The sequence below is a fragment of the Electrona antarctica genome (genome assembly GCF_951216825.1).
Source record: "Electrona antarctica genome assembly, chromosome: 19".
NCBI lineage: Eukaryota > Metazoa > Chordata > Actinopteri > Myctophiformes > Myctophidae > Electrona > Electrona antarctica.
Window position 1 is genome coordinate 23785603 of NC_136800.1, and position 21413 is coordinate 23807015.

Below are 21413 nucleotides of genomic sequence, written 5' to 3' on the forward strand. Positions count from 1 at the left end.
CTGTTTTCCCATCACTGACACTGACTGGAAAATACCTCTAGGTGTCAGTGTTGGAAGTGGAACACTGAATCGTCCGTCCGTCTGTCTGTCTGTCTGTCTGTCTGTCTGTCTGTCTGTCTGTCTGTCTGTCTGTCTGTCTGTCTGTCTGTCTGTCTGTCTGTCTGTCTGTCTGTCCGTCCGTCCGTCCGTCCGTCCGTGATCCATCCATCCATCCATGCATGACCCCCCCCCCCCCCCCGCTCTCGCTCTCTCTCTTATTGTGAAAGTGCAGACAGAATGTGTTGCTTGCTATCGCGTTTAACTTGATGCTTTGCTTTAACATTTCTGTTGACAGGCTGCAGCTTTTATATACTCTATGGGCTGCAGCCACGACTAAGATAAACATGGTGTTAAATCAGAGCAGAAACGGAGCAGACGACTACTGCTAGGCTTCATCTCACGGAGTGTTTATCAAACGCTGACTGCTCTTTGGGATTTTTAAAGTCAACAACAGAGTTGTCTCAGCGATGGAACTCGGTATGTGCTGTTTGATCATGGATGCATTCTCTTTGCTTGTGTTCACTCTATAGTCAGTTAGCTTAGCGGTTAGCTTAGGCGTTAAATCATTTCAAATCATAATTATTTCCTCTCGTGGTGATTTGAGAATATCTGTGGCCAAACTAACAGTCTGTCATGAACATTAAGATTTATGTAGGCCTAAGTTTAAACATACAAATCCTCCAGTGTATTTTGGTTAAGACATGGCCTGACATATAGACCTGAGCCCTAAACCAGATGTTCTCAAAGTGGGGTCCGGCAACCCCCAGGGTAGCCCTGGTCCAGTGCTTACAGCGAGTAGACTCGCTCTACTACTCGCTGTAAGCACTGGACCAGGGCTACCCCCAGGGGTCCCCATGGGTCCGGGTGGTCCCATGGGGTCTCCATGCAGCAACATGCGGTTGATGTTTACGATCCAAATGGACCCTTACGGCCTGTAACTTTGAGATTGTACAGGTCCATTTGGTTCCACTTGTACAACCTCACAGTTAAACACTAGACTCGTGACTCGTGTGTCAAACAAAGATTGACACAATAGGGAGATCTTATTCGCGATGTTAGTGATAGATTCACAAAGTATAAGTAGTGACTTCAAATCAGAGTGACTTGAACTGACTTCAGCTCTCTATGATCAGTCAATTTGGACAACTCTGTATTTGCTACTTGCAGACAGTGCAAGGTTACTTGCAGTGCAAGCTAGGTTGTCTTTCATCATAAAATTTATGCATATGTGGTACAGAATTGTGGCGATACTTAATATTGTCCTAGCCCTAGAATTGACCAGGGAAGCACAAATGTTTGGGGCACACAATTGACACTGACAGACCGCGTTTTGAATGGTGCTGGGTAATTAATCACAACGTGTGCCCCAAACATTTGTGCTTCCCTGGTCAATTTCAATTTGTGATGACGTTTGTGGTGATCAGAGGAGGTTTTGGTAAATTAATTCCGGGCCCCTCGCCCGGAGTGAAAGAAGTCTGTGTGCAGCTCGTGAAAAAGTGGAGATATTTTTTTGACTAAACAAACGTTTTAACCAGAACTTTCACATGGATATGAAAGTAGAGGACCATATCTGACTCCAAGTCTTTGGAATTATTTATTGAGTGAGTACACACGGAGCGCTGACAACATTTATGCCGCCGTTCTGCCGCCACTAACCGTAAGTCTATGGAAGCGTTCTATGGCTCTGTATAGTGGCTCTGTATATGCATGGTAAAATAAAATACATTTTTGGCTTCAGGTTTTTTTGGCATTGTGCGACCTCTCCTTTCCTTTTAAAAATATGGCTCTGTATAGTGAAATGCTTGCACATGTATGAAACATCAGAGACATTATAGGGCTAGTGTCCTACTAGCAGCGTAAAGTCTGTAGCTGATCGGTCCAGTGAGTTAGCTTGCTCACACTCCCTTTTTCCAAGCCCTCCTTGACTCTTGTGGATTCAGATCAAGAACGAGATCCCCTCTGTAAGGGTCAGTTTGGAACCCCCTCAAGGAACCCTGATGGTCTTTAGACCCCACTAATGAGTATGCATGGCTGCTCTTATCTATTAATTATTAATATAGCTGACAAAATATAACAGGAGTTGCAGCCTTCACAAATCAAAAAGGGTTTATTTGTCACATCTCACATACAATTAAAGCAGCCCTTTCTCCCTTCCTCAAATGTGTGTTTGGCTCCATATGGGACACGTCATTGTTATGTTTGTCTCTCTCCAGTCAGGGACAGAGAACATCAACGGATCTTTGAAATATTCGAAGAGGAGAGTGACGAAGAAGAGTTCCCTGGATTCCCTGCCTCAGGTATAGAGGATGATCCAAAGAAAGCACACACACACACACACACACACACACACACACACACACACACACACACACACACACACACACAAGCACACACACACACAAGCACACACACACACACACACACACACACACACACACACACACACACACACACACACACACACACACACACACAAACTCACACAAATGACCTGCCAGTTATGTTAAACACAATAGCAAACAAAAATAAATAAAATATCTGTTATCAACTTGATATTTGAGGACTTTTCCAAAAAGTGAAACATTGCTATTATCATATTCACATTAACACATTGAGACAGTAGGACGAGTAGAACTGTCATATAAATGAATTACGCCGGGTACAGATGACGAGCAGGCTCGTCTTAAGGCCTTTGATATCGCTATGACATTGCCTCGCTGTGTTTCAGCAAGCATACACGTGCATTCGTACCAGCACGACCACAATACGTGCGTGCTCTGCTTGCGCAAGTAATAAATGTATTTCATTTTTCACAGACATGAGAACATCAACATGCCCCCAAAAATCTATACACAAGTAGTATGATTTTTTTATATAAAAATCACACTTGAGAAGTGAGGGGTGCCCACTGTATTTATATCGGCCACATGACGTCTTATGTCGTCATTTAGTACCCTAAACAAACATTAAAGTCCATAGACTTGTCCAGCAAATGATTTACGTCATAAGTGCTCTAAACAAACATTAAAAACCCCATAGATGCGTTAAAGTTTCCGTGAGCCGAACCGGTTGTGTGAATGTGGGCGAAACATTTCATGGTTTTCTCTCATTTTATATTTTCCCTAGACTTCCTACACCTCCCTTTGTATGAAGAGGATTCATGTGAACAACATGAGAAGACTCCCCGTCTGGTCCAGGAGGGACCGGCACCACAGATTAAAGAGGAACAGGATAAGCTACTTCAAAGACCACATGAGGCTCATAGGTCAACAATGACATTACTAGCTGTGAAAATTGAAGATGAGTTTCTAGACAGCACCTCAGATGAACACATGAAAACACAAGCTTATGTAGACGATTGCGGAACATCACAAACAACTAGTGACCAGCTCCTCTCTTCACACTGTTCTGAATCTGACAGTGAAGCCAGTGATGAATGGGAGGAGACCAAGGATCATCAGTCAGCTTTAAACACACTGAACTCACATAAGACACAAAATGTGGAAGGACAGATATTGTCTTCGAGCAAGAAACTGTCCCAGGCCCAGAAATATTTTAGTTGTACTGTGTGTAGCAAAAGATTTAATACTAAGGACAATATGGATGCACACATGAGGACTCACACAGGAGAAAAACCCTTTACTTGTCAAATTTGTGGCAAAGGCTGTAGTCAAAAGAATGGGCTAAAACAACACATGAGGACCCATTCAGGGGAGAAACCCTTTATTTGTACAATTTGTGGCAAAGGATTTCGTCAAAATGAAACTCTAAAGAAACACACACGGATTCATACAGGGGAAAAACCATTTAGTTGTACAGTTTGTGGCATAGGCTGTAGTCAAATGAGTGATCTGAAAAGACACATGAGAACACATACTGGGGAAAAACCCTTTAGTTGTCTAGTTTGTGGCAAAGCCTGTAGTCGAATGAGTGATCTGAACAGGCACAAGAGGACTCATACGGGGGAAAAACCCTATATTTGTATAGTTTGTGGTAAAAGTTGTCGTCAAAAGGGTGATTTGAAAGTGCACATGAGGACTCATACAGGAGAAAAACCCTTTATCTGTACAGTTTGTGGCAAAGGCTTTCGTCAGAGATGTCAGCTGGAGACACACACAAGGACTCACACAGGGGAAAAACCCTTTGTTTGTCCAATTTGTGGCAAAGGCTGTGGGGAGAAGAGCAAGTTAAAACAACACATAGCGACTCATACAGGGGAAAAACCCTTCAGTTGTGAAATGTGTGAACAAATGTTCAGTAGGAATGATCATCTGAAAAGACACATGAGGACACATACTGGTGAAAATCCCCACATTAGTTGTATCGTTTGTGGCAAAGGCTGTGTTAGAATGAGTGATCTGAAAAGACACATGAGAACTCACACAGGAGACAAACCCTTTATATGTACAGTTTGTGGCAAAGGTTGTCGTGAAAAGGGTGATTTGAAAATACACATGAGGTTTCATACAGGGGAAAAACCCTTTATTTGCACAGTGTGTGGCAAAGGTTGTGGTCAAAGTGGCCATCTAAAAACACACATGAGAACTCATACAGGTGAAAAACCTTATACTTGTCCAGTTTGTGGCAAAGGCTGTGGTCGAATGGGTCAGCTTAAAATGCACATGAGGACTCATACTGGGGAAAAGCCCTTTAGTTGTACGGTTTGCGATCAAAGATTCAGTCGAAATGATAATCTGAAGACACACATGAGGATTCATACAGGTGAAAATGACCTTTAGTTGCTTTTATTGTTTTATTGTCAAATGTTTGGTCAAAATGCAAGATGCACATGAGGATATACAAGGCAGAAACTGTTAGTTGAACAGTAACAAATGTGTCTTCTTAGAGAAGAAGAAAAAAGTTTTTTGTTTTTAAAATTATGGAATTGTCATTCCAGTATGACAAAGCCAAGTCAAATACACTAAAGCAGAGGAATCACTCAATCAGACAATGTACAAAAAGGGAGAGAGAGGGAAAACATGCATACATGTTGCGTTACATTGCTTTTTATACGCCATTACCTGCAGCTCATGTGTAATAGAACAATATGAGCATCAGTGTATGTTCACATTTGTCAGGGTTTTAAAAATGTATATTCTTATACATATGTGCATGCAAAAATGCTGAAATAAAGTGCTGACAAGCTGCTAGATTTTTGTTCACTGTGTTGACTGTCAAATTATTACATTTGGTACTGTAGGTGCTAGAGAGACACAAGTAATCATTAAACCATGAATTAAATAGTTCATGTGCATTAAGCAGTATGTAGTATAATAAACAAATAATCACATTTAGATCTTAGTTTGATTTCTTCATACTGTATTAACTGGGAGGTGATCTGTAAAAAGTTTTTTTTAATAAAGGTTTTACCGTACATCGTTGTGTATTATATAATTTCAGAAAGATGATCCACTTAAGCCCTCAATACTTTGTGAACTTGACCTTTGGCTCAGTACTTGTACTGAACCTCTTTGCCAAAAATAGCAGATCTACAAGTTCACAAGGCGTGTCGGCGAATGTTTTAACAGCTTAGCGTCTCCACTTTCAGGTGGGGGGGGGGGGGGGGGTGTAGTTCCAGACTATACAGTCGCATTCTGAGATTGTGGAATAGTTGGCTGGCTAAGCAAGGCTACTGAACACGCACAGTGATAAAAATGGAAAATATTAAGGAAATTATGATTGAAATATCTAAACATACAATTGATATACAGTGGTGGAAAGTAACAAAGTATTTTAAATTAGGAGATCTGCTATATTCATAAGATTTGTATACAGTACATTTGAAAATGTGAAATGGGACATTCTTATTTAATTCATCTGCCAGTGCCAGTGTTTTCATCGACACGTTGACGTTGTGAGCTTGTAGATCGGCTATTTGAACTGTTTTAAAAAGTTTTTCAAAAAAGTAAAAAATGGCAAATAAATGTAGGGATAAGGGTAAGGGGGGTGCAAGATATAGCCCCTACAGTGCCCATGCAGCAGACTTACTTATGCCTACTACTTCTGGAGCATAACCAAGCTTAATTAAGTAGCTTGGCTGTAAATGTTCTTGGGTCTTTCAGCACCTCATCAAAAAGAATATCCATTAGGTTTTGGACATACACCTGTTTAGTAATTTACACCAGTATGCTGATGGTTCTTTGAAGCTGGGTTAGCTCATTTGTGGTACTGCCTGTTAGGAACCGAAAAACACTCCAGTGTGTGTCCGACCAGCAACTAACAGCTGATGAAAGTGAGTAATAATGGTGCATTCAAGTATTCATATTAAAACGTCTTGGTTGTACTTGTTCCATACTAAGTTATTTTCATTCACACAGATCAAAGAAGCAGAAACAGGTGGAGGAGGCAAATGTTTCCATTCAAGCGTCTCAAAGCCTCAACATAACTGCACAATGCTTCATGCTTCATGTTGCTTCATGTTGCAATAGAGCTATTGACCAAAGTAAGCAGGTTATGGCCCATAGTTTTTATGTAAATAAACCATGCAAACATAGTTTATATGCACCTGCATAATCTAATCTGTAACAAATCCTGGACAAATAATTTGACTTTTGTACATTAATTCATGATCCTAATGGGATTTTTCTGTCATGACATGTTTGTCATGGAAGAAAAAACAATTGAGGCAAGATGGATCTCAGCAGTCCATCCAGGGCAGCAATCGATATTGAAGGTTGGGATATGATTTAAAAAAAAAGGAGTTTGATTGATTGATTGATTGAAGTATTTATTAACAGTTTGCAGAATTACAGTACATTTCAAGCACAACTCAATACAAACAGTACTAAGTAATGTTCATAGAGAACATAATAATGTTTAATCTACATCTCCAACAGAAGAGGATGCTGACTCTGGAGACTGTCTTGAAATTTTCCTCTGGGGTGTCATCTGTGCCTCCACTTGGACTCCCCAACCAGCTACTGATCCACTTTCTCCACGAGGGCAACAGAATATTCCCAGAAGCAAATACTTGTCTTCTTGTACTCCGTCTGCCACTGCACTCTTCCTATGAAACCTTCAAGAAATTAATGTTAGAAGGTATTTCACAAGCCGATATGGTCGATTTCGATACGCTACCGATTATATTGTGCCATCATAAGTATCATAAAGATTACTTCTACTTTTGGCACTTTAAGTACATTTTGATGCCAATATATTATTTTAGTCAAGTACATTTTGAATACCGAGCTTGTACTTGTAAAAGACTATTGCTACAAGAAGGTATTGGTACTTTTACTTAACAGACAAAAAAACGTTTCCATCACTGGCTGGCAATGAATATTATTATGACGGGGACAAAAGAAATAAAATGGAAAAAGAACCCGTCTCAAATGCACACACGGATCCTCTATCCGTGTGAATAAAATTATAGAAAAGGAAATGTTATCCGATCTGTGTGAATATGATATGAGGCAGGCAGGCAGCTTTGGTAACATTATGTTGACCCAATACGTTTTACAAGGTGACATTGTTCTTTGATCTTGATTATGAAGCCTTAATGGGCCAACTTGTGATTCGTATCAAGGATCTATTGTATCTATTGTATTATAGTCTTTCTTAAGTTGTTTTATGTAGCAGGGTTTTATTGTTAGTCTATGGACGGGAAGGGAGCTCTGTCTATAGTGTTTATGAGCAACTGGTTCTGGCAGCACCATTCAAAGAACACACAGAACAAGTTGCTCTATTTACCAGTGGTGGAAAAAGTACTCACATTTTGCACTCGAGTAATACTGCAATATAGAAATAGCAACACGTTACAAGTACAAGTTCGGAATTCAACATTTACTTGAGTAAAAGTACAAAAGTATTGGTATCAAAATGTACTTAAAGTACCAAAAATAGAACAGAATGTCTCATTTCAAGTTTTCAAATGTATAAAAATCTAGCAGATCTACAAGCTCACAATCCATCACATCGTGATTCGTGACCTTGTCAGCTTGTAGATAGGCTATTTTCAAATGGTTAATGTATGTTTTGTAATAATAATCAAAATCTACACCACAGAGCCGACCAGTGCCATGGCAAATGCATCACCGGACCTAGCATTGTCGCGATTCTGCAACTTCTCCGTAACCTCCTTGAGCGTCTCAGAAGGGGGCTCGTACTTGTGCAGTACTTGGTCAGGTACTGGATCATGGCATGGAGGCTTGTGACCGGCTTGATGTCCATGTTGGCACGCCAGCACAGGAAGGCATCTGTCTTAATCGGGTAGTTATTCATCAGCGGATCATTTCGCTCTGGGACTTAGACGACAGGGGCCATATTGTCTCATATTGTCTCATGATAACTCCTGTTTCTCAACTGTATCATATTAAGAAGCTCTGTTGTTTCAGCGCGACCTTGCTTCTCGCCCTCAAGGCGTCTTACTGGTTAGATTTAGTGTCTTAGATTTGTTTGGTTGTTTGTCATATTATTATTATTATTATTATTATTATTATTATTATTATTATTATTATTATTATTATTATTATTATTATTATTATTATTATTATTACCATTATTATTATTATTATTATTATTATTATATTTTGAAATATATATTATTTCTTAAATGTAGAAACAAGAAAATGGGATTTTTACTCGAGTCGTGACCTACTGTTTATAAACAGTGATGTACAGTAGGTCGGGGTCGGGGTGACCTGTGCTCATTTGTTACTGTGGGTGCTGCTAAATGTGAGATGGCTTTATCGTTCATATCAGAATGTGTGGGTGTGGGAAGGCCGGTAATATTGAAACGTTTGTTTTTGTTAGACATGGACTAGATTGTGAAAAAAAAAACAAAAAAAAAACATGGGGAACAAGAACAACAGAACAGGTTGAATAATGCTTTTGTACCATAATAACAGAAGGTGATGGGCAACACATAATGATCAGGAGGAGTCTCACAGTGCGTGCGTGCGTGCGTGCGTGCGTGTGTGTGTGTGCGACTGTGTGTGAAGAAAGAGCAGAAGGGGGCGGAGGGACTTTGAAAGATATAAGGGGGTTTGGGTCGGCTCTCTCTGTCCGCCTGGTCCTCACACTCACACACACACCCATACAGACCCACACACATACACACCCACACAGACACATAAGCCTACAGACAGACACAGACCCACACCAAGCCGCAGCCATGAAAACCACTCCTCTGTTGACTCTCTGTGCTCTGCTGGGTACCCTGGCTACCTGCTCCAATCTCAGCCCTCCTGCTGACTTCGACCTGCCCCAGGTGAGAGGAAGAGATTGATTGATCGATTGATTGATTGAATACTTTATTTAACAACACAATTCATATAATCAACAAATGCAAACACTATACAAAAGACAGACAGACAGACACACACACACACACACACACACTAGGCTGTCATGGCGTGGCATTTGACTTACTCAAATATTTGTGATCAAGGATTTCATTGTATTTTGCATTGAAAAGTCCCACCCGTGTGAAGTGAGGTGCGCTCTTAATTATCATACATGATCTCATTCCAGCCAATCAGAATTTGCGTCCTCACCTTCAATGTTTGTGTTACGCAATGTTTGTGTTTACGCAAATACTCAAAATTATCCATTCATTGCCAATGACATTAATAATTGCCCGGGGTTATTTAATCCATTACATTATAGCGCCCAGTTGATTTATAAACACGGACCCCTTTTCCGGACGGACCGGCGGAAGTTGTTGATGTGTGTGTAGCAGCTAACAATAGCCGATCGACAACAACGGGAGACAAGAATAAATCTATCGAGACTAGCGACTGGACCGCGGAGTGCCGTCTAACACAGGATCTTTTTTCATAATTAGACGGGATGATTTAGATCGCGAGTTATGAACGTTTTAAGATTTTCGTTTTCATCAGCTAAACGGGGAGGGAGTTTTTCGATGACGTCTCACTCTTGCGCGTCACCGAGGATTGCCCAACAGGCGCTCCTGGGCTATAGAGCCATGCGATCCGTTCTCATATCAATAAACTTCGTCTTTTGGACAATACTTCGTCCTGGGTGTCGGGCGTTACTAATAGAAAGGACAAAGAACTTTGTCCTGGGCGATGGGAGTGTTAAATGTTTGTGTAGGACAAAGTTTGTGTTTATACACACACTAAAAGCTGGACATAGGAGGCCCTCAAAAATTAAATTCATTCATGTTTGGCTATTAGGCGTTGTAAACAAAAAGTTGCACAGGGTAGATGTGACAAAACAATCACACTTGTGTATTTATATTGGCCATGACGTCTTATGTTGTCAATAGTGTCCTAAACAAATATTAAACTCCACAGACTTGGCTGGCAATTTATGTCATAAGAATCCCATAGACTTGGCTGCCATAGGACGTAATCTTGGAGGCCCTCAAATTATATATCACACACACACAGTCGCTTTTAGGTGGTCAAATGTGGCAGATCTGTGAAAGCTTGTATTGGTTTGTATTTGTTTAAATCTGTCTTCTCCTGTTGTGTCTTTCTGTTTTCGTTTTTTAGTAGGCTACTTTGTTTTTTGTTTTATTTTTTGTTTGTTTTATTTCTTGTTTGTTTGTTTGTTTGTTTTTTGTTTGTTTCTCTGTTAGTTTTATGTCGTCGTCGTCCCCCTTGGGATAGGCACAATAAGCCATTGGCTTCAGCCTAGACCCTTTCGGTCTCTACAAAAAGTCAAAAATACGACGAAATGAATACATGTAATGTTTATTTTATGACCAAAATAAAACTGAACTGAACTGAACTGTTACACATGGTTAAATGTCTGAAAATATGCATTGACATATAAGTCTATATAAGTCTAACAACTAATAAGTCTATGAATACAATACCTCAATCTCTCAATCTCTCAATCTCTCAATCTCTCTCTCTCTCTCTCTCTCTCAGGTGTATGGTAAGTGGTACACGATAGGCCTGGCTACCAACGCTCCGTGGTTTGCCACCCATAAGGCATCCATAAAGATGTTGACAACCATGGTTCATCAAACGGCCACCGGAGACATCAACAGCACCTACAGCATGTTGCGGTGAGGTCATGACCTGTAACTATGGCAAGCCGTTTTAACTTTTAATCGAACCACGCTCCTGTCTGTAATATATGTTTTAGATATCCAAAACCACATTTCTCCTAGTCAAAACTGCATTCTCACTAGTAATAATTGTAATTAAAGATAGCCATAGTAACATTCTTACTAGTAGAAATTGTATTTCAAGATATCTATAATTCAGTTCTTCCTAGTAACAATTAACGTTTTGGATATCTACAATGACATTCCTCCTATCAACAACTGTCATTTCAGATATCCATAACCTCATTCTTCCTAGGAGGAATGACGTCACGTTTCCCATGCATGTGTATGGGGCTTTTAGTTTCAGATATCTGTAACTACGTTCTGGATATCTAGAATCAACATTCTGGATATCTACAATTGAATTCTTACTAGGAGAAACGACTATTTCGGATATCTACAATGCAATTCTTACTAGGAGAAACTACCATTTCAGATATCCAAAATTACATTTGTACTATAATATGAATTGTCGATATCCATAATTAGATTTCTACTAGTCACAATGTATTTTTGGATATACAAAATATAGTTATGGATGTCTGGAATGTTTTTTTAATTTTGGATATCTGAAATGGCAGTTTCTCCTAGTAAGAATTGCATTGTAGATATATTAAATGGTAGTTTCTCCTAGTATGAATTGTATTTTAGATATCTGAAATGGTAGTTTATCCTAGTAAGAATTCATTGTAGATATCCATAATGTGGATTTTAGATATCCAGAATGCAGTTATAGATATCTGAAACTAATACACATGCAAGCCGTTTTAACAGGAATGTATTCCAGATATCTGTAATTCAGTTATTCCTAGTCAAAACGAACGTTTCAGATATCCACAATGGCATTCCTCCTATCCAAAACTGTAATTTAAGATATCCACAATGACTTCTTCCTATCCAGAATTGCCATTTCAGATATCCATAACCTCATTCTTCCTAGGAGAAATGACATCACTTTTTTTTGTGTATTGGGCTTTTAGTTTCAGATATCCATAATTGCATTCTGGATATCTAAAATCCACATTATGGATATCAACAATTGAATTCTTACTAGGAGAAACTACCATTTCAGATATCTACAATACAATTCTTACTAGGAGAAACTACCATTTAATATATCTACAATGCAATTCTTACTAGGAGAAACTACCATTTCAGATATCCAAAATTAAAAGAAAACATTCCAGACATCCATAATTACATTTTGTATATCCAAAAATGCATTGTGACTAGTATAAATCTAATCATGGATATCCACAATTCATATTATGACTAGTACAAATGTAATTTTGGATATCTGAAATGGTAGTTTCTCCTAGTAAGAATTGCAATGTAGATATCCGAAATAGTAGTTTCTCCCAGTAAGAATTAAATTGTAGATATCCAGAATGTTGATTCTAGATATCCAGAATGCAGTTACAGATATCTGAAACTAAAAGCCCCATACACATGAATGGATATCTGAAATGACAGTTGTTGATAGGAGGAATGTCATAGATATCCAAAACGTTAATTGTTACTAGGAAGAACTGAATTATAGATATCTTGAAATACAATTTCTACTAGTAAGAATGTTACTATGGATATCTTTAATTACAATAATTATTACTAGTGAGAATGCAGTTTTGACTAGGAGAAATGCCTTTACGAGGCTACGAGCGCCGACTTTGATGAGTGGAATTCTCAATAATACATCCCGATCCCGACTGACTTTGTTCATTCATGTCTATTTTGAACATGTCATGGGCTTATATATATGCTCTACCTACCTCCGACGGTGTGTTTTACCGTTGTTAACTTGTTGTATAATTAACTAGGCTGAATAGTTGGGAAAATAACCCATCTAAATGGAGGAGCATATCCTGACATTTTCAACTACCTAGTGAATTCTCCAGATTAGTATTAATAATTAGTCTTGCAAGATGCTGTTTAGATAATTTTCAACAAATACATAACATATAAAACGAAACACAATAAATTAAAACCTCAAGGGATGCGACCGTGACATATATACCGTACGACCACTTTGACTTGAGATTTACAATGCTAGCACTTTTCACAAACTGATTTAGTATATAGTATAGTATATTATAGTACATTGTGGGTTGTATATATTGAGATGGCAGGTGACATTGAAAAGGACAAATCAAACATATGGGACACTTTATTAGAACACAAAAGAAATTGCTACAGCCTCAGTAATGAACCAGTGAAATTAGGGTATTTTCTCTCTTTCTCTCTCCCCACAGTCCTAACGGAAAGTGCTGGAGAATAAGTCACGTCGTTCAGAAGACAGAAACACCTGGGCGGTTCAGTTTCCACATCCACCACAGTGAGTAGCCACGCACGCACGCTATGGACTATGGCCCTCATTTATCAATGGAGTGTAAAATCTGCCCCAAATTTGAGCCTAGGTTTTGGAGTAGGCTACACTCACGTCGGCATGACATTTATGAAGTGATCCCAAACAGCTGATCCTTCCTTAATTTCATTCCTAGCAGTAATACATAATGTGACCGGTGGCCGAATGAGTCACATAGAACTTCAGCATAACTGACCAACTCTTGAGAAACACATTCATATAGGGCGCACTGTATAAAAGTGCAAGGTGCATATTACTGTGTAACTGTGTCGGGGGACAATCAGCCCCCCCTCTCATACACACACACAGATGCACGCACACGCAACTTGCAAGCCCAACTGGTGTGTTCTATCTTAAATAAATAAAGAATGAACACCTGCATGAATTAAATAATAGCTGTAGACCTACCCTACACTATTTCCCTCTCGCCACGCTTGTCTGGCTGTCATGTCCACGCACGCACGCACACACGCACCAAGGCTACATGACACATCACAGTTGCATCGCCATGAATGGAATACGTTTGTAAGCTACTTTATTAATTTTACCCATTCGTGTGCAGTGCCTTAAAGCAGTTATGTAGCCTAGACCGACGAAGGCGATCCCATGCTGCTCACTGCTGTGGGTGCATGCTGTAGTGTGAGTGTCGTGATGCCTGCAGCCCGCACCGCACGTTAATGAGAGATAACCTGGCTGGCAAGGCAGTCATAAATAATCAACGTTTATGGAGTGAATCATAAACATATGGATGAAGGCTGGTATATGTGCTGGGTGTCGCTGTTTAACCGGCGCCCGCCGCGGTCCCGTCCCGTCTCGCATAAGCGCTCATCCTGGCCCAGATGACCAGATCTGCCAATTATCTGAATGACTGTTAAAGCACTTATTTAAATGGATTAATGATTAAGCCCCAAGCTTAAACCTATAGGCCTATAGCCTACAATTGCAAATGGGCAAGCTATATGCTTGTCATTGTCACTTTGAAATAAAGGCGTGCAGTCCATTTATGTCTAAATATATTTTTTAAATATCACAGGGATTATAGGCATCTGATGTCACGCTGCGCTCCGAATCATCTCACAATTCTGCTCACATATAACAAGGCCAGTAAAGCACTGTTTGGTTAAGCATAAACTTGTACATTGTAAACATGTTATATTGTTTTTAATTGCTTGTATGTACAGTTGGAAATCTCACTTTTTCTCTCTGTATATACATAATACAGTTTTATATTAACATTTTAGGAGTGAATATATGTTTAGATGCCTGTGACAGCCTGTCAGCTGGTCAGTCAATGCTGCTCCACTTTTCTACGACAGAAAAACAGCTGAGGACAAAGCCTACGACAGCTCCCGAGGTGCTGGAGTCTCAAAAGTATAATGAGGAAAAAATAAAGCTGATGATCGGTGGCTTTTTTACATTTTAGCCATGCTACAACAGAAACCTAGTCACATTTTAACTTGCTCCAGTGATTGGCTATAGGCCTTCTGGCTCCTTTTGCCAACTCTGAGCTGAAAGCTGCTTTCAGCGTTGGTGCACCCAATTCTTGGAATCTTTTACAACAAGAACTTAAATGGAAAACACCCTAGCATCAATTGGCCATTTTAGGAACATACTTAATAATCTATTGTGCATTACCTGTATGTAACTGTTTTAAGTGATTGCTGTCAGCATTAACAGTTTTTAATTGTTGTTGTTAACTTAATGTTTTTCTTTGTCTCGGCATCATTGTAAATGAGGGTCTCCCTCAATGATCTCTCAGAGAATTTAAATAAAGGTTGAATGAACGCACGCACGCGCACGTTCATTCAACGCACGCACGCACGCACACACACGCACACACGCACACACGCACACACACACACACACACACACACACACACACACACACACACACACACACACACACACACACACACACACACACACACACACACACACACACTTACTTACTTATACTTACTCACTTAATATAATATTGAAATATTATTTTATATTCTTTTAGAGTATTATACTTTTACTTAAGTAAAAACATCCTTCCAACACTGTGTGTCTCTGTTGGTCAGATGATCAGGACATGGAGTACGTGGTGCGTGTGGTGCACGTGGTGTATGACAGCTACGCCATGCTCCACACCATCCAGACAAAGCCTGCTGTCTCCTCCCCCTATACTCTCTGCGAGTTCCACAGTGAGTTCACCTTTAACCTTCTGCCAGCATGAAGCGGCAACACTAAAAAGACATTGTTGAAGTTGAACTGATAAGGGAGCACATGCACGTTGCTACCTTATTTTGGATTATTAAGGTGTGTTAAGTATTATTAATGAGTGTTGCTGTGTGTTGGTATTATGCTGCAGATGTGTGTGTACATAGACTATAAGTATTAAAGCCTTCCTATGTAACTGTTTTTGATATGTCCAGCTTTGAGGGTCTGTGTAAACACAAACATTGAAAGTGAGGACGCAAATTGTGATTGGCCAGAATGAGATGTATGATGACGTATGATGATAGAGTGCCCCTCTATCATCATACGGGTGTGATTTTTATGAATCGAATGCAATTCTGTCCAATCTGTAGGGTGAAGTATGTTAATACAATACAACTTATTCAATATGTATTGTAGAGTATGTTAATAACATATAACTTATACAATCTGTATGGTAGAGTATATGTTAATATAACGTGTGTTAAGTTCACCCAAAAAAGGACAGATTTTTCTATCTATTACACAACCCATATTAAGCCTTGAATTCATGGAAATGTTTTTTGCATTCCTTAGCCAATAATTTGATGACCAGCAGAGTCTCCGGTAGGAGAATTAATTGGGTCTCCTACCGACCAGCCACGCATCGAATTATTGGCTCAGGAATACGACAAAAACGTTATAAAAATCTCTATGAATCCAAGGCCGCATGGTGTGTGTAATTGATAATTTTTTTGGGTGAACTCCTATACTGTGTGCTAAGCTGCTCTATAGAGGTGTGTGTGTGAAGGAGGAGCTTGTTGTGCTTTCAGGTCGCAACACCACGGTGAGCACTGACCTGCAGGACAAGTTTAAGCAGTTCGCCCTGGACGTCGGGGTGCTGCGCGACAACATCGTGTTCCTGCCCATGAATGGGGAATGCTAGGTTAAGGAAACGCACACACGCATGCACGCATCAGGCAGGCAGGCAGGCAGGCAGGCAGGCACGCACGCACGCGCACACGCATGCACACGCATGCACACGCATGCACACACATGCACACACACACACAAATACAAATTGCATGCACAAATGCATTTTGTGTATTGTCTCTGTTGACCCCGACATACATATACATACCCAGCCAATCACCAAACGTACCTTATGTTACGTCATCAAGAATGGTGGTCGCTTATTGGACGGTGGTCAACACCGACGTACATACATACCCATTGGCCGGTGGACAACACCAACATACCCAGTAACCCAGCCGACTGAGGAAGACCGTGGTTGGTCAGTTCACGTGTGTCACACCTTTTTGGGTTTTAGCTACTTAACCACTTAGGTCTAGTGTTTCTTAAACACTTCTGGATCAGGGCCCTTGAACTTGAAAATCTCAAATAGTGTTCGTGGCCCTCCCATCTGCCCACTAAAGGAGAGTTCCAAACAACTCGTTTTTGTACCGTGATATACAGTATGGTAATCCATTGATCACTGGAAAATTAGTTTTCTTTACATCTGTTGTTGATGTTGTGGGATATAACTCCACAAAGTATTGTCACTCTGTCGCTTCCTGCTTATGCTCCACATTGTTTGACCGGTTTGAGCCTGTCTACCTTTCTTAAAGCTGCAGCGCCTGTCATGTAATAAAGGCTTTTTTTAAAATGTAATCCTTGCGAGAGTGTGCTTGAAGCTTGTCTCGGTGGGACCCCCCTTCCCCCTGTAGCGCCCTGTATTTTCCTTTTTCCGCCACTAACGGATTCATACATACATTATCATCAGAATTCAGTAAAACATTCGGATAGTCTGGAACTCTCCTTGAACTAACAACTTAGTTCCTATACTGAGTTCCTATTCATCACAATTATGTAAAGCGTGTGCTTCCACCACTGACTGTGAGGCTACTGATTTTTTTTTCGTTTATTGTTTGTTGTTACAGATGAGCGTCCTGCCGAATGAAGAGCTTCATCTGTCCCTGTGCGACCTCAACAAATACACACACGCACACGCACACACACACACAGACACACACACACACACACACACACACACACACACACACACACACACACACACACACACACACACACACACACACACACACACACACACACACACTACTGCAGCTGATTTATTGTGTTGTGTGATTATTTTTTTTGTTGAGATAAACATTAATCAAAGTGACATCATACTGTAGTTTGAAAAATGTATGTATGCAATGCTTTTGGTACTGTCACCCCTTGTAGTAGATAATAGATTGCATAATTACACAACATTTCCAGCAACTGAATACTGCCATTATATTGTTTTTTTGAGGGGGAATTGGATAATTGGAATTTGCAGTCTTGCACATCAAAGGTTCTAGTAAAATACATTTTTCTACTTTAAATAAAAGCAGTGGTGGCCATTTTGTGGTGCCACATATCAAAAGCCTGTTATTTTGTCCCATAGAGATTTCCAAAAATATTTATATGATTATTGAAAGCCTGGAACCAAGACATCCAGGCTCCTGGTGAATCATGACCAAGACCATACAACATTTTAATTCCGAGTCAAACAATATTTGCATAAGAAATGTCTTTCTTTTCTTCTTTTTTTGCTGTTTTCATATATTTTTATATATATATTTATTTGACACAGAATCAAATGTGTTATGGTCAAACGATATTAGGTGAAATTAGAAAGGAAGAAGTAACACATACCATTTAATAGCTTAATGTAACAAAAGAAAAGAAAAAACATACATCCACAACCTGGGATTAACAAGGTAGATTGCATAACTAATTTCACCATGGATTGATGACAATGTTGCAAAAAAAAGTACACAGGAGCAATTTAGATAACCACAGACGAAAAACAGTCTAAGTCCAAATTTCATTCTGACCCCTCCACGAAAAGGCCTCGTTGTCCTGAACCCTTATCTATCATTTATACATTATGGATCAATAGTGTGGACTTAGACTGTTTTTCGTCTGTGGCATTCATTATGGACATTTGACATTGATGAATATATGATAAAATACTGGCCAAAGTAATAATGAATAATAATAATATTTTAGATCAAATTGTTGAACAAGCACAATTGAATTATAGAGACATTATAACATCAGCACTGAGAACAATTTCTACATAGGCCTATGTCGTGTTTTCATGATTTTCATCTTTTTTTCAAATCCTCCAAAATCACGAAAAACGACATGCTATAGTATGCCGTCCGACACCAAATTTGAGAAATGTATAACTTTGGCATGCTACTAGTCCTACATACTTACACCTAGAAACCCCATTCAAACCTATTTAGGTTCATCTTACGGTGGACATGTTTGCCTGAAAAGGAACCTTTGAAATGTTTCATAGTTTTAGAAATAGGCTATAGTGCTTTACATTTGAGAAATGTATAATGGCAGATAGTGGCACGTCAAAAAATCACTTTCACCTAGAAACTCCATTCACACTTTTTATAATTCAGCTTACTGTGGAGACACAAGCTGGAACTTTTTACTTTGAAATATTTTGTAGTTTATGAGTTATTTAACTTAAACGCCCAATGCATTCTCAATGGCAATAGCACAAACTTTGGCATGCTACTAGTCCTACATACTTAGACCTAGAAACCCCATTCAAACGTATTTACGTTCATCTTACGGTGGACATGTTTGCCTGAAAAGTAATCTTTGAAATGTTTCATATTTTTAGAAATATAGTGCTTTTAAATTTGAGAAATTCAGAATGGGGGTCATCATTTATCATTTATCATCATTTATCAGTTATCATTTATCATCATTTATCATTTATCATCATTTATCATTTATCATCATTCATCATTTATCATCATTCATCATTTATCATTTATCATTTATCATTTATCATTTATAATCATTTATCATCATTTATCATCATTTATCATTTATCAACTATATGGACTATAGTCCATGGACTATATAAAAAAGAAAACGTGACGAAAAAGCGTGACGAAACGCCCAATGCATTCTCAATGGCAATAGCACACACTTTGGCATGCTACTAGTCCTACATACTTAGACCTAGAAACCCCATTCAAACCTATTTAGGTTCATCTTACGGGGGACATGTTTGCCTGAAAAGGAATCTTTGAAATGTTTCAAAGTTTTAGAAATATAGTGCTTTCAAATTTGAGACATTTAGAATGGGGCTCAATGGCAGCTCTATGGCACGTCAAAAAGTCACTTTCACCTAGAAACTCCATTCACACTTTTTATAATTCAGCTTACTGTGGGCACACATGCTGGAACTTTTTACTTTGAATTTTTTTGTAGTTTCTGAGTTATTTAACTTAAATGCCCAATGCATTCTCAATGGCAATAGCACAAACTTTGGCATGCTACTAGTCCTACATACTTAGACCTAGAAACCCCATTCAAACGTATTTAGGTTCATCTTACGGTGGACATGTTTGCCTGAAAAGTAATCTTTGAAATGTTTCATAGTTTTAGAAATATAGTGCTTTAAATTTGAGAAATTCAGAATGGGGCTCAATGGCAGATTTTGGCAAGTAAAGATTTGAGTGGGGTTTGAACCCACAACCTCCAGATCATGCAGCCAGTGTGCTAAGTCACTGATCTACTTGCTACCTGCCACAATGCAGTCTGCTGTTCCCTTTGAGTACAACATTGATACAAAAAAATATATACAAAAAATAAAATAACAGATTTGTCTATTGTTTTGCTGTTGTTTATCTCTAGACGTTTGAATGTTTATGAACCACAATGGAAACAAGTCTCTGGCTCTTCTGTCATTATCTATTTGGCCTTTTAAGAACAGCATGCGCAGTGGCTCACTGGGTACAGAGCCTGCCTGGGAATCAGGAGGCCGCAGGTTCAAGTCCTGGCTCTGACATGGTGTCCCGAAAACATGACATACTATAGTATGCCGTCCCAAACCATGGACTATAGTATGTTGTTTTTTCATGATTTTCATCTTTTTTTCAAATCCTCCAAAATCACGAAAAACGACATGCTATAAAGTATGCCGTCCGAAACCAAATTTGAGAGATGTATAACTTTGGCATGCTACAAGTCCTACATACTTACACCTAGAAACCCCATTCAAACCTATTTAGGTTCATCTTACGGGGGACATGTTTGCCTGAAAAGGAATCTTTGAAATGTTTCAAAGTTTTAGAAATATAGTGCTTTCAAATTTGAGAAATTTAGAATGGGGCTCAATGGCAGCTCTATGGCATGTCAAAAAGTCACTTTCACCTAGAAACTCCATTCACACTTTTTATAATTCAGCTTACTGTGGGCACACATGCTGGAACTTTTTACTTTGCAATGTTTTGTAGTTTCTGAGTTATTTAACTTAAACGGCCAATGCATTCTCAATGGCAATAGCACAAACTTTGGCATGCTACTAGTCCTACATACTTAGACCTAGAAACCCCATTCAAACGTATTTAGGTTCATCTTACGGTGGACATGTTTGCCTGAAAAGTAATCTTTGAAATGTTTCATAGTTTTAGAAATATAGGTCCTCATTCACAAAGGAGAAATACGCCAGAGTGTAACGGAAGCGTAAAGGCCATGCGTATAGATAGCGGAAAATCCGTCCGATCACGCTACGGTTAAGTCCCGTGTTATTCAGGGAACCAGGTTTAATCACTTCATTTGTGCGGATCGGCGAGTGTATCATTTCCGCATTTTTTCCAAGCGATTCGCCTGGTGTCGCCTGGTTTGATGGAACATCCACGACCATATAAGGCAACAGGAAATATCGAAATACGTCATCATAGACTGCACAGAGGATTCCCAAGTTTTAAATTATATACAACAGCC

General features: G+C 39.3%; 1 protein-coding gene and 1 long non-coding RNA gene across 2 annotated transcripts; both read left to right on the plus strand.

Moving 5' to 3' along the window:
- The first annotated feature begins 373 nt into the window (after positions 1-373).
- Positions 374-5055, plus strand: LOC306943190. Its single transcript, XR_013792364.1, has 3 exons — positions 374-516; positions 2253-2336; positions 3166-5055. It is a non-coding gene; the product is annotated as an uncharacterized lncRNA (long non-coding RNA).
- A 4058-nt stretch (positions 5056-9113) lies between these two features.
- LOC306943535 (lipocalin-like) lies at positions 9114-17715 on the plus strand. The gene is made up of 6 exons (XM_079529931.1): positions 9114-9247; positions 10878-11017; positions 13309-13391; positions 15485-15607; positions 16433-16545; positions 17540-17715. Exons 1-5 carry the CDS (start codon positions 9152-9154, stop codon positions 16543-16545), a joined length of 555 nt encoding a protein of 184 aa, XP_079386057.1. The 5' UTR covers positions 9114-9151; the 3' UTR covers positions 17540-17715.
- Positions 17716-21413: the final 3698 nt, after the last annotated feature.

Bases quoted from the DNA above. Each gene is read 5' to 3' on its own strand.
- LOC306943535 (XM_079529931.1), top strand. From the start codon at position 9,152: ATGAAAACCACTCCTCTGTTGACTCTCTGTGCTCTGCTGGGTACCCTG. The intron at 11,018-13,308 runs GTGAGGTCATGA...CTCTCCCCACAG, and splicing joins AGCACCTACAGCATGTTGCG to TCCTAACGGAAAGTGCTGGA. The intron at 13,392-15,484 runs GTGAGTAGCCAC...TCTGTTGGTCAG, and splicing joins CAGTTTCCACATCCACCACA to ATGATCAGGACATGGAGTAC.